General features: G+C 37.0%; 2 protein-coding genes across 4 annotated transcripts in view; both read right to left on the bottom strand.

Annotated features, from left to right (window-relative positions):
- glsb (glutaminase b) overlaps positions 1-18206 on the bottom strand; it is a 67975-nt gene extending 49769 nt beyond the window's left edge. For 2 of the 3 annotated variants that reach the window (XM_079821862.1, XM_079821863.1), the window contains exon 1: positions 17749-18206. In XM_079821862.1, coding sequence (XP_079677988.1) covers positions 17749-18035 — 287 coding nt within the window. In that variant the 5' untranslated portion in view covers positions 18036-18206. The remainder of the gene's footprint in view (positions 1-17748) is intronic. The other variant, XM_079821861.1, reaches the window with a different exon arrangement.
- The window catches only part of tfpia (tissue factor pathway inhibitor a), a 1059262-nt gene that overhangs the window by 201529 nt on the left and 838047 nt on the right, over positions 1-19686 (bottom strand). The window lies entirely within an intron of this gene.

Genomic DNA, 19686 nt, shown 5'->3' on the forward strand with positions numbered 1-19686 from the left:
AACATGTTTACAGCCTGGTACAAATTGTGGTTTCGGTCTATACGGCTAATTTTGCCCTTCATGACAACTGTGAGAGGGGTGAATTTTTTTTATAACTCATTCGTTTACATTATATAAAGCATTAAAGTTCTGCATAATTAAGGGAGTGGCCACTTCGAGTGACAGGTGGATAGCCATTTATCTGCTGTCTTCAAGTCATTGCATCACTTCAGCTCCGCCCACGTCCCACCTTTTTGCCCATTTTCTGTTATCCGGGAGTGGCGCGTGATGACGCGCTGTCAAGATGGCAACGGCCATCTCGTCCCTACTTTGCGCTTCAGAACAGCTCATCAGAATCCTATGGGTGACGTCACGGACACTACATCCATATTTTTTTACAGTCTATGGCCTGAACGCCTCGTTTTCAGACCAGCACGCCCATGGGCGAAGAGATGCTCGCGAGTGCATTTGCTATTTAAACAACGTGGTGCTGGACGTGAAATTTGATAGCTGTGTCGGGCTGAAACTAGCAAAAAACACTTGCATCGCGCCTGGTGTTGCATTGTGCCGGGTGTATGATAGGGCCCAAGAGTCAATCACTAATTAGTAAAGTCATTGCGTCACTGCAGCTGCCTTTAGAAGCTCCGGTTTCCATAGAAATGGGATGATTTAAAGCTTGTTACCAGATAATAATGGTCAGTGATGGGGTTAAAGGAACATGACAAAACTTGCATCCGTACCACTAAAGTCTTCTGAATAAATGCTCACAAGTGACTCAGGAAAAAATAAATTAGATAACTGACCTTGCATTGGTCACGTTTATGCCAAAACACACAAGAGAGGAAGTATATCCCCAGAGACGAGGCAATATGAAACTAGAGAGATGTATTCACTATCTAGAACTTCCCGTTTTTTCTTAGTGGCGCCAGTGGTCACATGGCAGTCGATTGTGTTTACCGCACATTGCGCAAATTTAACAGTCGTTTATTGGTCTAAACGGCTTAATACTCATTAAAGAAGACTATGACCCTCAGAGTGTGTTAAACTTCATGGTGGTATTAATGGACATGATGCTATTTATGGCTTCTGTTCTTCCTGTCTTTGAACTGTGAACAGGGAAGACCGATACTTCAAATCAACAGAGTTCCCTTCTGGTCCATGATCCAAAGATTCTGCAACAGGTTCTCTTGGCTTCAATGCATCACAAACTATACACTAGCAAGTACATGAACTGATAATGAATTTAGCAAATTGCATTAGAGGAAAAGCTGGTTTTACAAGTAGCTGCTCAATAATAATAATAATACAATGTGAACAAGTTGTGAAGATACACATACATAAGAATTATTACTTTTATGTTATGATCAATGAGGCTGATTTAAAAAAAAAAAAAAAAAATCCACAGTGGTTTATTTTTCAGGGAAAAAAAGAGGATGTACTGACATGGTGCTCACGCCACCAGGAAGTCATTTAGAAGTGAAAGATCCAAACCTTCTGGATTTTGACAAACAGTTGTGCCCATCCACATACTTTCTGACAAATCTGGCCCATTGTCTAGATGAGTAACTGTCCTCAAGAGAGCCATTAGATGACTATCCAACCCTGCTGTACGTGTAGGAAGCGATCCGAGAACAATACTACCAGTTAGTCAATCCATTAAGAATTTCTTCTTCCATAGGCCTTGAGAAAATGTCAATTTTCAATTTGGGGTGAGCTATACAAAGCCCTGGCCATAATTTTGTTACGAAACAACATCCTTAAACATTGTTTTACAAGTTCATTAACTTGCTTTCCATTGGCAGATGTTGTAACCTATAAAGCTGATGTCTAAATTATGTTCAGCTGACAGCTTTCAGTGAAGACTGAAATGAAGCTGGTGCATTAGCCACTGTATACAATGGCCAGTCTAGGCTCAGGGTTAAGTGTTTGTTTTTCAGAGTGCACGGGGTATGTGGTATGGATAGGACAGACTGTGATTTACTGCTGCTGACACAGTGGTATTTTGGTCCAAACCGTGTGCCAGGAGGCAATATATATTCTGGATGGCTCTGTAGATGAGGAGAATTTAGCATTTAGCTCTGAGATTTTAACATACAGAGTTGTTCTCAAAAGATTTTGTAACTAAATGCTGTAAAACTGGGTCTTCTTCGTCCTAGCGTTAGTCCCGCTTATCTGCAGGGTCTACTTTTTTGTAAAGCTTCGTCTATTTGGTGCGGTCAAGGGCAATTTTCAGGGTGCCGTTGACGATCTTCATGTCTTCCTTCTGTCACAGAGTCAGTGTTTTACGACGTGTCCATACCACCGTAGTCACGGATTGCACATCTTCTCGATTCGGGCGATTGTAGCCACTTCTTGACATATCTTTTGTTACATGGTCCCATAGCATTAGCCCTAGGCCTTTTGTAAAACTGGCTGATATGCCTAACAATATTTACATAGATACATATTAGGGCTGCACTATTAATCGAAATCGAACCGCAATCACGAATTAGCTTATGTGCGATTATGAAAGCGCAAAGGCTGTGATTTTAATTAAATAAATAAATGCCCAGCGTGACAGTAAAGAGCGGTAAAGACTCTGTGATCAGGAGTAAACGTTGCTCCGTCTGAAAGCACTGCGAGTTTGCGCAAAATGTGTCAAACATCTTCACAAACTAGTAATGCGAAGCGTTCATAAACCTGTTGTCCAACCAAATACGTTTAATAACATGTTTTAACTCACTTCATATTGTCAGTCAAGCTGATGTGGCTTCTTATCACAGAATGTCAATCAGCACTGCAGACTTTTATTATTATGAAAATACCAGAGAAGGCTTGAAGAACTCAAATACACCATATCTTGTCGCAGAAGTATTATCTTCAAGTTAAATCAGTCAAAGCGTTTCTATCTTCGTTTTATTCAGCATACAATGTGAGCTTCACATTAGGGATTTCCCATAGGGATTTCCTGAAAACAAATGATTACTTCTCTGGCGCAAATGTGCCGCCCTCTGGCCTCCAGTACGAATGAAACTTTTGGGTAGAAAATAAGAAAAAGGAGTTTTAATCCCCACAGTGGATGCATAAGGGGCTCATATTTCATATTAAAGACATAGACTTGATATCACAGATAAAAAGCACAGATTTGTATAACAATAATTGTTTTTTACAATAAATCCTTTAGACCTTTCTAATGATTTTTAGTCATAGGCTGTTTGCATACCAACAGGTAACCCATAATTTGTAGTTTTCTGTAAAATATAAATATTATTATTATTATTATTATTATTATACTGTTATATTTATTCTTGAATGCTCTATTTTTTTTAAATGAATGTTATTGTAATAGTAATATTTCTTAAATAATAAATAATTAATAAATAATAATCGCATTTTAAATCGCAATCGCAATTTTAACCAGAATAATCGCAATTAGATATTTTCCCCAAATCGTGCAGCCCTAATACATATGTATGTTGAATCATTTTCATGTATATGCACCAATATAGCAATTCGTAGCAATTAAATGTTAAAGAGCACCTATCATGGAATTTTGAAATTTACCTTTTTATGTAGTGTGTAACATAGATCTAAATAAACAAAAACATCCTGCAAAGTTTGAAATATGACAGTGCACCGTATATACAGTTATTTTCTTTCAAAAGTAAGAGTCGACTCTTGAGTCATTTTTAAGAATCGTTAGAAGACCGAAGCTTTTTCTCTGACTAGATGACGTCAACTTGTCAAGTTATTTGAATACGATACGCCCACTTATTGCGCTCCAAGACGCCAGTGAAAACTAGAAAACATCATGGCGACGAGACGCTGTGTTCTGAAGTGCGACTCAAAAGCAAACTTTTTTCATCTGCCCAAGGATGAGCATTTGAAGACTAAGTGGCTTGAAGACAAACCATACATCGTCGCGATTGTGTGTTTATTAGTCTTCAAAATGTCTCTATTTGCATGTTTCGCGATCTCAGGAAGCTTTTATTATGGACTTCTATTATGACACATGGTATCTTCTTCGTCTGTCTGTACCATACATGGACTACATGTGCACCGAGCGCCCTCCGGCTGCCAGTATGAATTGAAAACAACACATAAGAGACTCAATCGCTCATGATTAGGCTATCTGCGCATTTTGAGGAAGTATTGAATAAAAAATACTCCTCTGTTTAGAAATTTGACACAGACATATGAGAATCTATCAATATGTCTCCTCATCTGCACACTTTTGAACTAAAAGCCCTGAGGGATGTTGATTTGTCGCGAGTCTTCGTGAGGAGAATAGAGGAGTTTTTTTATGAATGAGATCAGCTGAGGCTCATATTACAATCAAACGGTACAGACGCGGTTTTCATATTCATAACTCCAGACACATATTAACAAATTACTGTCACTATAAGACTTTGAGAATAAAACAGAGGAAAAAAAATGGAAGCTTGACTCTTAGATCTTTTATATTACGTATAGATTGACATGGTAATTACTTACATCTGACAGTCATTTGAGCTAATTTAAACAAATAAAGCTTGAGGAGTTAAGTTAAACCGGTTAAAGTCAAGCCAGTTAAACCGAAAACCATTTATGGTGATGGGCGTTCCGTTTTCGAAAATATCTGCACAGACTATACCAATCACAACTGACTGGGTCATCGGACCAATCACCGCAGATTAGCGTCACGTAAAGGCGGGGTTTGAAAAGTGAATCACTAAAGGAATCATTTGAGAATCGCTGTCAAAACAGGTAAAAATAAATGCATATTATAAGAAAACTAAAGTCTTTTTTGTCATTGCATGCATGCAAAACTGTTGTTGCGGACTTCTAAAACAATATTTGGAACATTTTAAATGCCATAATAGGTGCTCTTTAACTTATGAAAAATGGCAAACACTTGATTCAGGGTGAAATGGATCCACTGAGTCACTTAAATGGACAGTTTAAATTAATTTTCAACTGATTTTATGTATGTATGTATGTAATTTATGAATGTATGTATGTATGTAATGCATGTATGTAATTTATGAATGCATGTAATTTATGAATGTATGTAATTTATGAGTTTATGAATGTATGTAATTTATGAATGTATGTATGTATGTAATTTATGAATGTATGTAATTTATGAATGTATGTATGCATGTAATTTATGAATGTATGTAATTTATGAATGTATGTATGCATGAAATTTATGAATGTATGTATGCATGTACGTAATGTATGAATGCGTGTATGTAATGTATGTATGTATGCAAATGTATGTTTGTTTGTTTGTTTGTTTGTATGTATGTATGTATGTATGTATGTATGTATGTATGTATGTATGTATGTATGTATGTATGTATGTATGTATGTATGTATGTATGTATGTATGCATGTATGTATGTATGCATGTATGTATGTATGTATGTATGCATGTATGTATGTATGTATGTATGTATGCATGTATGTATGCATGTATGTAATGTATGCATTTGGTCACTTAGTTCACAGTTAATTTCGTGATAGGATTGGAAGAATATTGTTTTACTAGATTTTTATTGCAACTGACTTGCATTGAAAATGTTAATACTTGGCTGTTTGGCTAAATTATGGCTCATCTCATTAGAAATAAAATAAAAAGAGCACTTTTCTATACAATTAATAAGTTTGTGATCGGAAAGATCAGTAAATGTTTTTGATAGAAGTCTCTTATGCTCACCAATTAAAACAATGATATTTTGAAATATTATAATATTATATATAATAATTCCATTTAAAATAATGACAAATTGTTTAATATATTTTAAAATGTAATTTATGAATTTTCATCAACATTAATCCAGTCTTCAGTGTCACAAATAATTAAAATATGCTGATTTGATGATGAAGAAAAATGTATTATTATCAATACTGATTTTTTTTTTGATGAATATAAAGTTAAAAAGAACAGCATTTATAACATTTATAAATCTATAATGTCTATAAATAATGACACTTTCAGGGTTTTTCCTGGCTCAAAATGAGGCGGAGGTGGTAAAACCCTGCTTGGCCCAGCCGACCCGCGGCTCGCGATTTTGCCAATTAATTGTCAGTTTTAGGGCTGTCATACATTTTTTGTGTGCTTCGATCATTAAATAATTATGAATTTAATCCCTTTTTTAATTATCACTTTGCAGTGTAAGATTACAGCAAACACCTTGAAATATTTATTCAATTCAGTAAATAACTGAAAAGATCACAACAAAGAAAATGTTAGAAAGGGTTAGAAATGTATCATTCATATATTTCTATCTCTATAGAATATCTACATCTGTGTTTGTGGAACTAATGGTCACTCTGTCCAGAATCCAATAAGTAGGCTATACACACTACTTTATTATAGAGAAAACAATAAATGAATAAAAATATATAATCATAAGGTATGACAAAAATATATATATAAAAAATTGCAATTACAAAAAGTAATTCTGGAAAATAAATATTTGGGCTAATTTTATAAAATCTGAACATGTTAATAAAAAGGTACACATGACTTTGTGTTCTTATAAAATACATTTATGAAAAACAATTTATATTTTTAGATTTAAATATGAATGTAGATAATTATAATGGGCCTACACAAATAATATCAAATTACAAGATGTTTATTGTAAACGTAAGGTGCAGCTTTGTAATGGGGTAACAAAGAAATGATAGATACGAGAGAACAAGATTTTAAAGCTTTTAATAATCTTTCAGCGCACAAAACTATGAAAATATATGAAACGCTTCAAAACAGTGCGGCACAATGCGCATCCCTGGTGCAGAATGATGCGCTTAAAGCAACATGGAGTCAGAGCGCGCAGTGCAGTGCGAGTGCGCATTGAAAAGTTCACGGCACAAAGAGAAGAGATGATGAGCGTACAAATGTATATCTGTCCAACAGTTTACTGATTATTTGTTTCTTCACAGTTTTAAATTCCAGTTATTGAGCGTGTGACGCGTGTGTTGTCACCCGGTAGCGAGTACAACATAGTTCAGAAACCGCTAGACTAACTCCAGCAAGATAACGTTAAAGTCATTTTATGCAAACAGCCATTTATCTACAGATCAAGTATTATAATGAATATATCATCCTGGAGAGAGGTGCTGCTGACCAGAGATGTATAAAGTACTAGAGACACATACTTGAGTAAAAGTACAAGTTCCTTATCAAAAAAGTGACTTGAGTAGAAGTTGAAGTGCTCTTTAAGCACCACACTTAAGAACTTTAGAAGTACTAAAGTATTCAACATTTTTTGTACTTAAGTATTGCAAGTAGTTTACTTTAAAATGTACTAGTACTGAAAGTAAAAGTACAAGTATTGTGTTATGTAGTTATTAAAGAAAGTAGTCAAAAGTTTGAACATCATATTGTTTTTATTATTTCAAATAATTAAGCTAAAGGACAATCACAATGTTGGTAGGTAATTTTTCTACATATTGTCATATAAATAACCTGAAAATACTGTAGTTCATTAAGATTCAATCTTACTATAACCACTCTTACTAAAAAAAATGGGGTAAGCACACTTATATTCTCATTTCAAGAGGTGTTCTGAGTAAATGATTTATTTGTAACACTTTACAATATGGTTTGATCTGTTAACATTACATTAGTTAATGTATTAGACTAATAACTAACATGAACTAACCATGATCAATACATTTGTTACTGTATTTATTAATCTTTGTTAATCTTAGTTAATAAAAATACAGCTGTTCATTGTTTGTATATGTTACTTCACAGTGCACATTAACTATGTAAACAAATAGAGAACAATTTGAGCGCAAGACGCTCGTGTTGTTTTAAAGACAGTGAATGCGCGCTCGCGGGGCTCTCTCGCGCTCTCTCTCTCTCTCTCTCTCTCTCTCTCGCGCTCTGTCGCTCTCTCGCACTCTCGCGCGCGCTCTCTCTCTCTGGGTTTGGTTTTTGGAATGGAATGATTCGTAACATTTTTATAATTGTAACGAGTAACGATGCAGCACATAAAAAAAATATCGGAGTAAAAGTATTAAACTCATCGAAAATATGTACTGAAGTAAAAGTGGAAGTAGGAGAACAAATTAATACTCTAGTAAAGTACAGATACTGCCTTTTAGTACTTAAGTACAGTAGTGAAGTAGTTCTACTTCGTTACTATACATCTCTGCTGCTGACTGTTGTAACCGAACGCGACGGGCAGTTTGAATGCTGAACGGAGAATGATTGACAGCTAAGTTACAGCAGAGGGAAGATGAGTTTCCGTGAACTTTAACACAACGATGTAAATATTATTCTGTTCCTCACATTCAGCTATAGAATGGCTTTAGATGAATTTGTACCAGCAAATCATAATATTATAATGATTGCTGGAGGATCATGTGACGATATATATTTCTGATGATTATTTAATTATCACGACAGGCCTAATCTGAGCAAGTGATTGCCTGTCTGAATTTTGTCGACAAACGGAGGCGGCCGCCTCATAATTCTCTATGCAGGAAAAACCCTGCACTTTTTATTCATCCTTGCGGAACATTAATACAAGTAAAAACAATGTATATTGCTCAACTCTACAACATTGTATACAATTTCTTGCTCAAGTAAAAAGTAATTGGCTTAGGGGGTAATTGTTTTTGCCCCATCATTATCATTTTAAAAGATGACTTGCAAATTATTCTAATGTCACTGTGTTGTGCCAACTGCCAAAATGTCATGTGAAGCTCTCTAATGGATTGTGGAAACTCCTGTTACACCTTTGTGAGGCCCTTGGGGTTGAGAAAGCATGCACCTCTGCACCACGCGCAATTCAGGAGAACATTCACTGCGGGTTTCAGGTGTCAGATAACCTTACTGCAGCTGCCTGACAGAGTGCTGGCAGAACAACTTGTTAGATAATAGCTTTAATGGCAGGTATCTATATCTTCAGCTTCATTCACCTTTTGTGCAGCAAATCCTAGCAATGTGTTGACAGACTTTCGTGATTGAGGGATTAGATTCTACTGACATGCGGTATGCCAGACAAAGTTACTACCAGGAAATGTACAGCAAAAGAGGAAAACTGAATGTAACAATCTGACTAATTCAGAACTTACCAGCTCACAAAGAATGTATGTGTGCATGTGACAAAACAAGCAATAAAAATCACATAGACGGCCTAAAAGAGGTGACCTATTGAAACTAGAGGTTGCTACTATGTGTGGTCAACACGTTGAAAAGGACAAAGAAGACTCGAGAAGAGAAAACTCGCATTCAAATTATTATAGCCCATTCTTCACCTCGCATTGTTGATAACAATGATAAAAATCAGATCAAAATTTTTGGAGCCAGATGGAGCCATGTTTGACAGCTGTTAGCAATATCTTCACTGGTTTGGAAAACAAGATCCCCGGCACACAAGGACAAGAGCTCAGTCAATTTTTCACACTCTGTCACTTTGGACAATTATCCAAACCGTCGGTGAGAGCTCAAGCGCACCTATTCAACTCATTAGACAGGAGGTTAGTTGTCAGCGGTGAATCAAAAGTCCACGGGTGGCTTTCCAACAACAAATTGACAGACGTTTCAAATGAATGCTCAATAAAAGGTGTGCTTTAGTGATCAAGAGCACAGGTGGCACTTCTTAACTTCATATTAAAAACTCATAGTTTAACAATTATGTATGTGCTAGAATGTCACTGAAATTGACTTGTACTTGAGGTACATTGCTGTGTTCTAAAACCTAGTGAGCTGCCTTGTTGTCTACGGCCCACGTTGTCTACTTTGGGATTTTGACGTGAAGGTGTGGTGATTCTGAGTGGCTCAATATCGCCATATTATAATTATTATTATTTTACTATAAATTAGCATGTTGGACTATTATTATAATTAATAACGGTTAATTCAGTTTTTAAAATTTCTTACTGGACAAGAGGCTTTCTAAAAGTGCTGATATTTCAGAAATATCAACACTGGCACATGTCTGAGCCCTAGACAGGCTGTCAGTCGCTGCAGTTACATTGTTACACCAGTAGGTGGCAACAATGGACTGTCTTTATGAGCGAGCAATTAAACCGTTCATAATACGCCTAAAAAAAAAAGGCTCAATTGACAAATCAACAGGTCAACTGGGTAATGCTGAAGCTGATGTTTCACTATTAGAGATCATTGGCACTGATTCAAATGTAGGGCTGCATGATAAATAATTTTAGAATCGATATTGCGGCGTGCACATTCCGCAATAGTCACATCGTAGGATGTCAAGTATGGGAACCGAAGTTGATTCGTGATCCGTATGGACCAGCTGCACCCCGGTTAAGAACGCATGTCATTTGCAGATTAATTGTAAAGTTTAACCGTCATAGAGTGAAAGTTTATCATTTGCATGTGTTTTTAAGTCGAGTCAAGCATCAAGCGCAAGAGGACTGTAACTCCCGCACTGTTTTCTGTGCGCACACATGGCCACGCAGACAGCACGTGAACACTAAATTCAGGTTTCTTTCTCTTTCTTTTGATCTTAAACGGACACATGCATGCAAAATGAGTATCTTGGCAAGCATCCTCAAACACAGTTAGTTATGTGTTGTAAACAATTTACAAAGAAAATTGATGCGTGTCATTTATATTAGGTCCGTACATTCGGCTTAAAGGGACAGCAGCCTAATGTACCCGCAGCTGTGTGTCACCAATAGTGATCAAACTTCACTTCATTTTCAAAAGAGAAAATGACAATTGTAGCTTTAACAAAGATAAATTGTATTGATTAATTATATTCGTTATATTTCATTTAAACAGTGATATTATTTTACATTTGGTTATTACATTTCTGTAATACTGTTAGATTTACCTGAAAAACATAACGCACTGCTTATTTCAATTGTATCTTTCTTCTATTGTATTTATCTATGGTTGTAATTTGTTTATAATTTTCTATGCAGATTCACTCCCCTACAAAATCACTCCAATTATTCTAGAATGATTAATTATTTTCATATAGAGCTATTCAAATCATCTGGTGAAATTGTTTTTATAAATCACAATATAGATAGCAAAAAAACAAAATATCACAATGCAAGTTTTTCTCAATATCGTGCATCCCTAATTTAATGCATTGGACAGCGCTGATGCCAGTCATGGGAAATCCCCTCAAACTTGAAAGGATACAAGACATACTCTGACAACTGATGGCAAATTAAGCAAACAGATTTTTTTTCACAAATATATGACCTGAAGAAGGACAGTCGCAGGTAATCGCATACCCTCAGTTGCCTTGTCACTGTCTTGTGTGTGTGTGTGTGTGTGTGTGTAAATGTTGTAAAATGTTAGTGAAATTAATTTGTATGTAAACAAACATGCATGTAAACACAATGGGCAATATATCGCATCACTAAACCTTATCACAGTCATGTCCATACAGTATATAGTTAAGTATATTGATTATCGCGATAGGCCTACTTGCAAGACGTTACTATAGATTTTGTTGTCAGCATGATGCAAATGGCACAATATTCTAATAAGCATAAAAATACACAAAATTTGCACACAAATAATAAGTGAAATATTATCAATAATAATTTGATTATTATTTATATATTTATATATATATATATAATTTATCATCAAAATGTCAATCTTCTAGTGAGGCAGCAGGTAGACAGCTCACTAGATTTTGAAACTCATATTAAACAATGGTCCATCTGGGCAACTGCACCCATACTGAAAATACAGTCACTACACTTACAAGAGTGGAATAAAAAAAAAAAAAAGCTAACTGCCTTATGAATGTGTGAAATAGAATGAAACCAGGATAACACAAAAAAAAAAAAAACCTCAAAGAAAGAATAGAAATCTCCTAATACAGGAGTGGAAGGCCATCCATACATCACTATACAAGAGCCAATCTAATAGAGGTGGAGAGCAGGAAGGCCTTCTGGGATTCCCAAGAGATGAACTGACATTCCACAGATCAATAAGAGAAATGTGTGCTGACCTTCAGAAGGACTTTGATTAAAATAGGGATGTGCAGTAGTAAGGGGGGGGGGGCATCTCATCTCAATAGTATATACACTGTACCACAATGTAGTTTATATATTAAATAACCATGTGGTAGTGCATATTTCTGAATAATCCAATTAACTAAATAAATACTTTACAAATTAACGGAACTTCATCCTTTGATGATTATTATTATTACTATTATTTGATTTTTTTCTCTTTTTATTTGGAAATGAACGGAGACAAATGAAAAGATCATATTAATGTAACATCAGAACTAAAAGCAAAAGAATGAAAACAGTCAAACTAATGTTAAAAATTCACTGTAAATTAAAACCATGCTGGTCAATTGAATATTTTTGTTGTAGCTTTTAAAGAGAACTTGTTTGGTTTAGTAAATATTATTTGTATAATATTCAGTTTAACTGCTAATCTATAATAACTTTTTTTAAAAAATAAGAAACATATGGTATCGAATTTAAGTGCATTTATTCAATGTTATAACATTTTTATTGCGGTCGTAATTTTTCAACTTAGGAGCACATGCAAGCATCAAGCCCTGCATTTAAAGTAGTGATGTCGGAGTCTATATTGGAGCAATTCTACAACAAATATTCCTCTCACACTTTCTTCATTATAACCTGTTAAGTCTTGTTGTCAAGGCAACAGCAGTAGCTCTGGGAGTCTGTGACAGCATTTGTCTGGTGTCTGTGATCAGCTTCAGGTCCAAACCAGCAGCCTGTGGCCTCTCCTCACCTTTTTTAAACACTATGAATACACAGAATATCCCCATGATAACACAACAATCAATATCTAATTTCCAAAGGAATGCAGAATTGATTGCTTCAAACTGGAGGTGTCAGATCACAGCTTCTCGCTGTAAGTATCAAGCCAATTAATGAGGAGTAAACACAGCAAGGCCATGAATGCAATGCATAGAAACTAGAGATGCCACAATGTATCGGCCGGCGATATGTATCGGCCGGTTTTTGGCTATAGCATGAAAAAGGCCGATTTGACTGTTGCATAATCCAAGATTATAATGTAGCCTAATATTCCTGCAGCACTGCTATCTGCGTTTTAATGTTAATCAAACAACAAAAGACCAAAAAAATTAATCGCTCACTACTCATGACTAAATAACTTTTGTAACTTTCATAAGGATTAATTTCCACAAAGAGCAAAAGGAATCCAGTCATTAAATTTTTTGCATAATGTGGAATGTCACGGAATTTGTCAAAGTTTTGATGAATAAAATAGGTCAGTACACTTAAATCAAGTCGCGATATACACTAGTGTCTGTTAATATTAAGCCGCAAAAAGACTGTTTGAATATGAATCCTGCATGTTTCTGTGCATCTCTGTGTGAATGAATGGCACAGAAGCATGGTTTCATTTACCTGACACACACCAAGCCTGCAGCACTCGTGTTAAAAACTGAAGCCGACGCATCTCAATCGCTCCCAGGTTCTTGGTCCCAGTATAGCTCATAAGCCCCGCCCATCCGTGTATTCTAATGGACGCGAGACAAACTAAACAATCAAATTACACATATAATTTTTTCCCAAAGTTGGTTTCTGTCATTTAGGTAGTGTTTAATCAAGCTGATTTCATTTCAAGTGTTCGTTTTTAAATAAGTTTGGTTTTAGTTAGTTATTTGATGCTATAAAAATGGGGGGTGACGTCATGATTGACAGCTTCTCTGAGTGAAGTTGGGATACTTTTTTGGGGGATTTTCGGGAGGAGATTGGAGCTTTAGCTTTATTTCCATAACTGTTTATTTCACACCGACATAATGAATTGTTCTGCATCTGCGAGAGTGTGGGCGGGCTTTCCATATCGCGGCTCTACTTCCTGCTCTCTACAGTGCAAACTCCGGTCCGTTCCCGAGGTCACTACTGCGCAGACTCTGTCCCAAATGACAACAAGATGTTAGCGCCATATTCGGACCTCCGGCGGCTTCACTTTTCTTCAGCAGAAAAGAATGAAGTCGCGGCGTCCATATGAGGCACACTCTGAAACTCGCTGTGTTTTTCAGCCTCTGCCGCCTCAATATTTGAAGACATGAATGCATGAACCTCATCTCCAGTCACTTCATGAGCATTTTAACGTTTCATTCAACAAAATCTATCGTCACATCATAAACACACACAGAAACTTGAAGGTCTTTACGGCAACCCGTCAAAATAAAAGTTCAGTTTAACAAAGTAATTGTGACAGAAATATATTAATGTTGTACAGTAGAATTTAGCTACGTCTCAATGTATTAATAATATATGCATTTAATTTATACAGTGAAGAATATGCAGTGTTATTTAACACTTGTTTACTTTATTTCTGTACCTGGAAACTGTTAAACCTACCTAAAAAGCACCGTTTATTTCATATGCATCTTTGTTCTGTTGTATTTATGTATTTATTGGCCTGCTGAATGTTAAATGAATCCAGTCTATGTTCATTAGAAATTATTTGATAATGCAGCAATAAAATAGAAAAAAGTAAATGTCTGTTTTTTTAACTTTGCTGATTTAAAACATGATCAAAACACTATATATTTTAATGACAACATTTTAAATAAGAGTAAGTGACATGCTTGGTGAGAGCAAGTGATATGCATGGATGGACGGACGGACGGACGGACGGACGGACGCTCTCTAGATATCAGTATTGGCCTCATATCTGTCGACCACTACACAATTACAACCTTTCAGTTACATCACTTTTAACTGTGTAATAATCTGCTGTAATGAAACATGTTGCCCAGCCCATTAGTCCAAATTCAACATGTCACTAAACAGGATTATGCTGTATATCATCAACTTTAATTATGCCAGCTGAACCAATGCCCAGTTTTTCATTAACACAGTAGGCAAGGAGGGCAGAAATTCTAACAAATTGATCAGAAAACCACCATTAATTTTACACTTTGTCTGGAAAATGGCAGTCATCTTGCTCCTCCGGTGAGACAGAATGGCATTCATGAGAGGATGATCAAGCTCTCGATTAAAGTCTCTCTCCAGGGACAGCACAAACCTTCTGCGTCATCTTATAAATAATCCATATGGACAGACGAGCGATGAGTCACGCACACTGTGTGAACCACAGGCAAACAACAAGAGCATGAGGAAAAGATTGATTATACTGCCAGGGATATGTACATCAATAAATATAGGTAAAAAGTTTGATTATAAGAGAAAAATGCTCCACTGAAAACACTGTGTAGCAGATCTCTCCAAGGACTCACTGCCAGTTTGTGGAAGTGCATTATTGACATTCCACAGCTGCCGTATGTATGGTGTCATAATGTAGCAGCTGATAAGAGCCGCCACTCCCCTCTCCAACTTCCACAAAGTAAACATTAGTAGGTTTCATTATTATTCATTCCAGTAACTCAAAACTTTTATATGCATTCATTTAAAAAAAAAAAAAAAATTTGGATTAATTGACTGAATCATTCAACAGGTGGCAACAAGTCTTTCTGATATGAATGAGTCACACAACCAACTTATTAAAAACAGAGGCTGTTCCTGACCACAACAAGGCTGCACCCGAAATTGCATACTTCCCTACATGATAATGGCAATATGGTAAATTCATTCATAACTGTTAAGCTCATTTTCTTTTCTTGTTGTGAATGACTAAAGGCCCAATCACACCAAGAACATTAACTAGGGCTGGGTTGACATTATCAATAATTCAATAATCTCTTTAAATCAATCTTCATTTTGATGAACAAATATCAATCCTTAATTCCCAAATCAATCTTTTACTGTTGACGTGAGAACAAACCTTTCTGAAACATCATTTGTAGAGCACCTTTCATCCAATTATCACAATTTTCTTTCACAAACGAGATGCCCGATTCATTTATTTATTAATAACTTTGGTTCATAAACGAGTTGTTCCAATTCATCAATTTTCTTTAATAAAAAAAAATTTCACCGAACTACAGAGCCCCTAAGGGACATGGTGGAGGAAAAAAACATTTATGAATGCTTTTGCGTTCTCTCGCAAATGTTTTGCGTTCCCTTGTTACGCCGAGAAAATGTGCATTCTCTCGCAAAGAGCTCAAAGGTTTTGCGAGCGAACGGAAAGTTTATCGGGGGAACGCAACGTTTCTTGGGGGAACGCAAAATGTTTTGAGCGAACGCAAAGGTTTTGGGAGCGAACGTGTAGGGAAGTGGGTTTTGGCAGCCCATTCCCTGGACGTGTCATGGTCCAAGATGGAAAAATAAAAATGATGGCCCAACAAGCAAAAGCAAAGTTTCTCGGAGGGACGCGAAGGTTTTGCGAGCGAACGCAAAGTTTCTTGGAAGAACGCAAAGTTACTCAGGGGAAGTTTCTTGGAGGAACGCAAATGTTTTGCGAGCGAACGCAAAGTTTCTTGGAAGAACGCGAAGGTTTTGAGAGCAAAAGCAACATTTCTCGGGGGAACCCAAAATGTTTTGCAAGTGAACGTAAAAGGTTTTGGGAGCGAACGTGTAGGGAAGTGGGTTTTGGCAGCCCACTCCCTGGACGTGTCATGGTCCAAGATGGAAAAATAAAAATGATGGCCCAACTAGCAGAAGCACAAAGTTTCTCGGAGGGACGCGAAGGTTTTGCGAGCGAACGCAAAGTTTCTTGGAAGAACGCAAAGGTTTTGTGAGCAAAAGCAAAGTTTCTCGGAGGGACGCAAATGTTTTACGAATGAACGCAAAGTTTCTTGGAAGAACGCAAAGGTTTTGCGAGCGAATGCAATGTTTCTCTGAGGAATACAAATGTTTTGCGAGCAAATGCAAAGTTTCTCTGAGGAACGGAAATGTTTTGTGAGCGAACGCAGTGTTTCTCTGAGGAACGCAAAGGTTTTGTGAGCGAATGCAAAGTTTCTCTGAGGAACGCAAAGGTTTTGTGAGCGGATGCAAAGATTCTTGGAGGAATGCAAAGGTTTTGCGAGCAAGCGCACAATTTCTCGGGGAACGCAAAAGTATTATTGATTTTTGCTCCGTACAGTTCATTCAGATGGTTCACAAACAAAATGTTTTTGGTTATTTCACTCAGAAAAATACGATGTTCGTTATATTTGTTTAAGAGAAAGACGGGCGTTTCTAAGTTTGTGGGTGTTTTCAAACTGATGGGTGTTTATAAATCACGCAATGAAATTATCCCCTTCACCCGAAACCCAACCCAACCCTAAACCCACACTGTGACGTGGGCAAATCAGGTAAAGCAGTGGAAAACGGCCCTCGGTTTATGGCCAATGATCTGGTAACTCTCATTACTAACCTGCAGAGACCTATACTTGGAATAACTAGCCATTTCGTTTAAAAAAAATCAAAATCGGGGGCGTATTCGTTCAGTACGTTCAACCAATGAAATGCTTCTTCACAGCTCACACTTGAATACAATTGGCTCGTGCTATATAGTTGGACTTTGATGACTGAACATGAGTCACGTGCTTCAAAAATCAGACACTTGAGTGGAAAATACGAGTCAGTGAATGGAAGTGAACGAGACCGACTTAAAAAGAAGATTCGTTAAATTAAAAAAAAGCAATGTCACATAAAGACGATTGACTGATGTCCTTCACACAGGAATAGGGAGTGTCGCATACCAGAAAGAAACACTGTATACTAAACCAAATCAAATCGATAACACTTTATTCTAATAATTGACGTCTAAGTCTACACATGTTCTCCACCCACTTGCCATAAAAGTGTACACACAGCGCCACGTTGTCAGCCTTTTGGTAATATTTTGGCGCTTGTGCTGAACACATGCTACTTCTGATCAATAACCTTGAATATATCATGCGTCATCATGACCAAATGACAAATAAAAAACGTTAAATTTCGTACTTATCTGCCGTCGCTTCCTGGACGGTCTCATCTTTCTTCTCTGGCTCTGTGGGTTCAATCGCACCATCGGTCTTTGTACACAGATATCTTCTCCCAGCTAAAGGCTGAATGAAAGGTCTCCCATTACAGACAATCTTTAATTTAGATATTCTGTCATCCCGATAAGCAGCGCTGAAGCAGTACGCGTTTGGTAAAGTCTTTCTGTGCCTTATAATGTCAGAGAACGAACGCTTAGGGCTGGTTTGAATCAACTCCTTCAGCACAATTGAAGCCCTAAACTGTAACATCTCAGTCTTGTCGAGCTAAATCAGTTTTATGTCCTTATTTTGAATAATATTAAAGACAACTTGTAGTTCTAGAATCAACGGCACAGTCAATTCCCACACTTTGCGCACCTACTGAGACAGGAGCTTTTTAGTGACGAACACCGAGCAATGCGTTTACGTACACGCCCAGCCGACGTGCTATTGGCTAACGTGCAAATATATCCAGGTTTTCTCTCACATCATTGGCTGAAAAAAACATGTTTCATTTTTGATTGCAATGCATCACATCCTGCAATGACTCACTGTGTGACCCGCGTTGTATGTTTTGTATTTGACTTTGTAATGCCGTTTATTTGAGTCTATAAGTAAGTGTGTACATGCTCATCATTGTTGTCATGAAAGTGTATGTACATTTACCTTTTTAACTAACACAGTACTCACCCTGGCCACCACACGTTTGAACTGTTGCTGTCTGGAGGACTCCTCAGATCTTTTTCTACTAAATTTTATTTCAGTATTCATTTTATCATTCTTCAACTTCAAATTATTAATTTTTATCTAATTGTCAATGCAACAATTCTAACTTTCATTTAATTTTTTTCCATCTAATATTTATATATTTTATTTTAATTGAGCTTTATTTTAATTACACATTTTATTTTAGCAATTTTACTTTGCAATAACAACACTATGTGCACACACACTCTGTTTACTTGATACTTTATGTTACATTATATATATTATTCAACATAACATTATGACCTAATATTGTGTTGGTCCTCCTTTTGCTGCCAAAACAGCCCTAACCCCTGAAGGTGTGCTATGTTATCTGGCACACGCACCCGGCCATCCACGTGATGTGAAAGAAAACGTGATTCATCAGACCAGGCCACCTTCTTCCATTGCTCCGTGGTCCAGTTCTGATGCTCACATGCCCACTGTTGGCGCTTTCGGTGGTGGACAGGGGTCAGCATGGGCACCCTGACTGGTCTGCGGCTATGCAGCCCCGTACGCAACAACAAACTGTGATGCACTGTGTATTCTGGCACCTTTCCATCAGAACCAGCTTTAACTTCTTGAGCAATCTGAGCTATAGTAGCTTGTCTGTTTGATCGGACCACATGGGCCAGCCTTCACTCTCCAGTCCCCACGTGCATCAATGAGCCTTGGTCGCCCATGACCCTGTCGCCGGTTCACCACTGTTCCTTCCTTGGCCCACTTTTGATAGATACTGACCACTACAGACCGAGAACACCCCACAAGAGCTGCAGTTTTGGAGATGCTCTGACCCAGTCGTCTGGCCATTACAATTTGGCCTTTGTCAAACTCGCTCAAATCCTTACGCTTACCCATTTTTCCTGCTTCTAGCACATCAACTTTGAGGACAAAATGTTCACTTTCGGCCTAATATATCCCACCCACTAACCCACTTTCATCAGGTGCCATGATGAAAAGATAATCAGTGTTATTCACTTCACCTGTCAAAATGTTATGCCGGATCATATTTATATTAGGCTATTTAGGGAGATTAGGGTTGTTGTCACACTTTGTATACCAGTGAATATTTCTCAGGGTTAGTAAAATTACTGTCTATCTAAAGCAATACTAATCAGAGAAACATAATAGTTGACATATGTACATAGGCTCTAATTAAATGTGAAAAATTGGAAAA

Source organism: Gobio gobio (assembly GCF_949357685.1).
Source record: "Gobio gobio genome assembly, chromosome: 7".
Lineage (NCBI taxonomy): Eukaryota > Metazoa > Chordata > Actinopteri > Cypriniformes > Gobionidae > Gobio > Gobio gobio.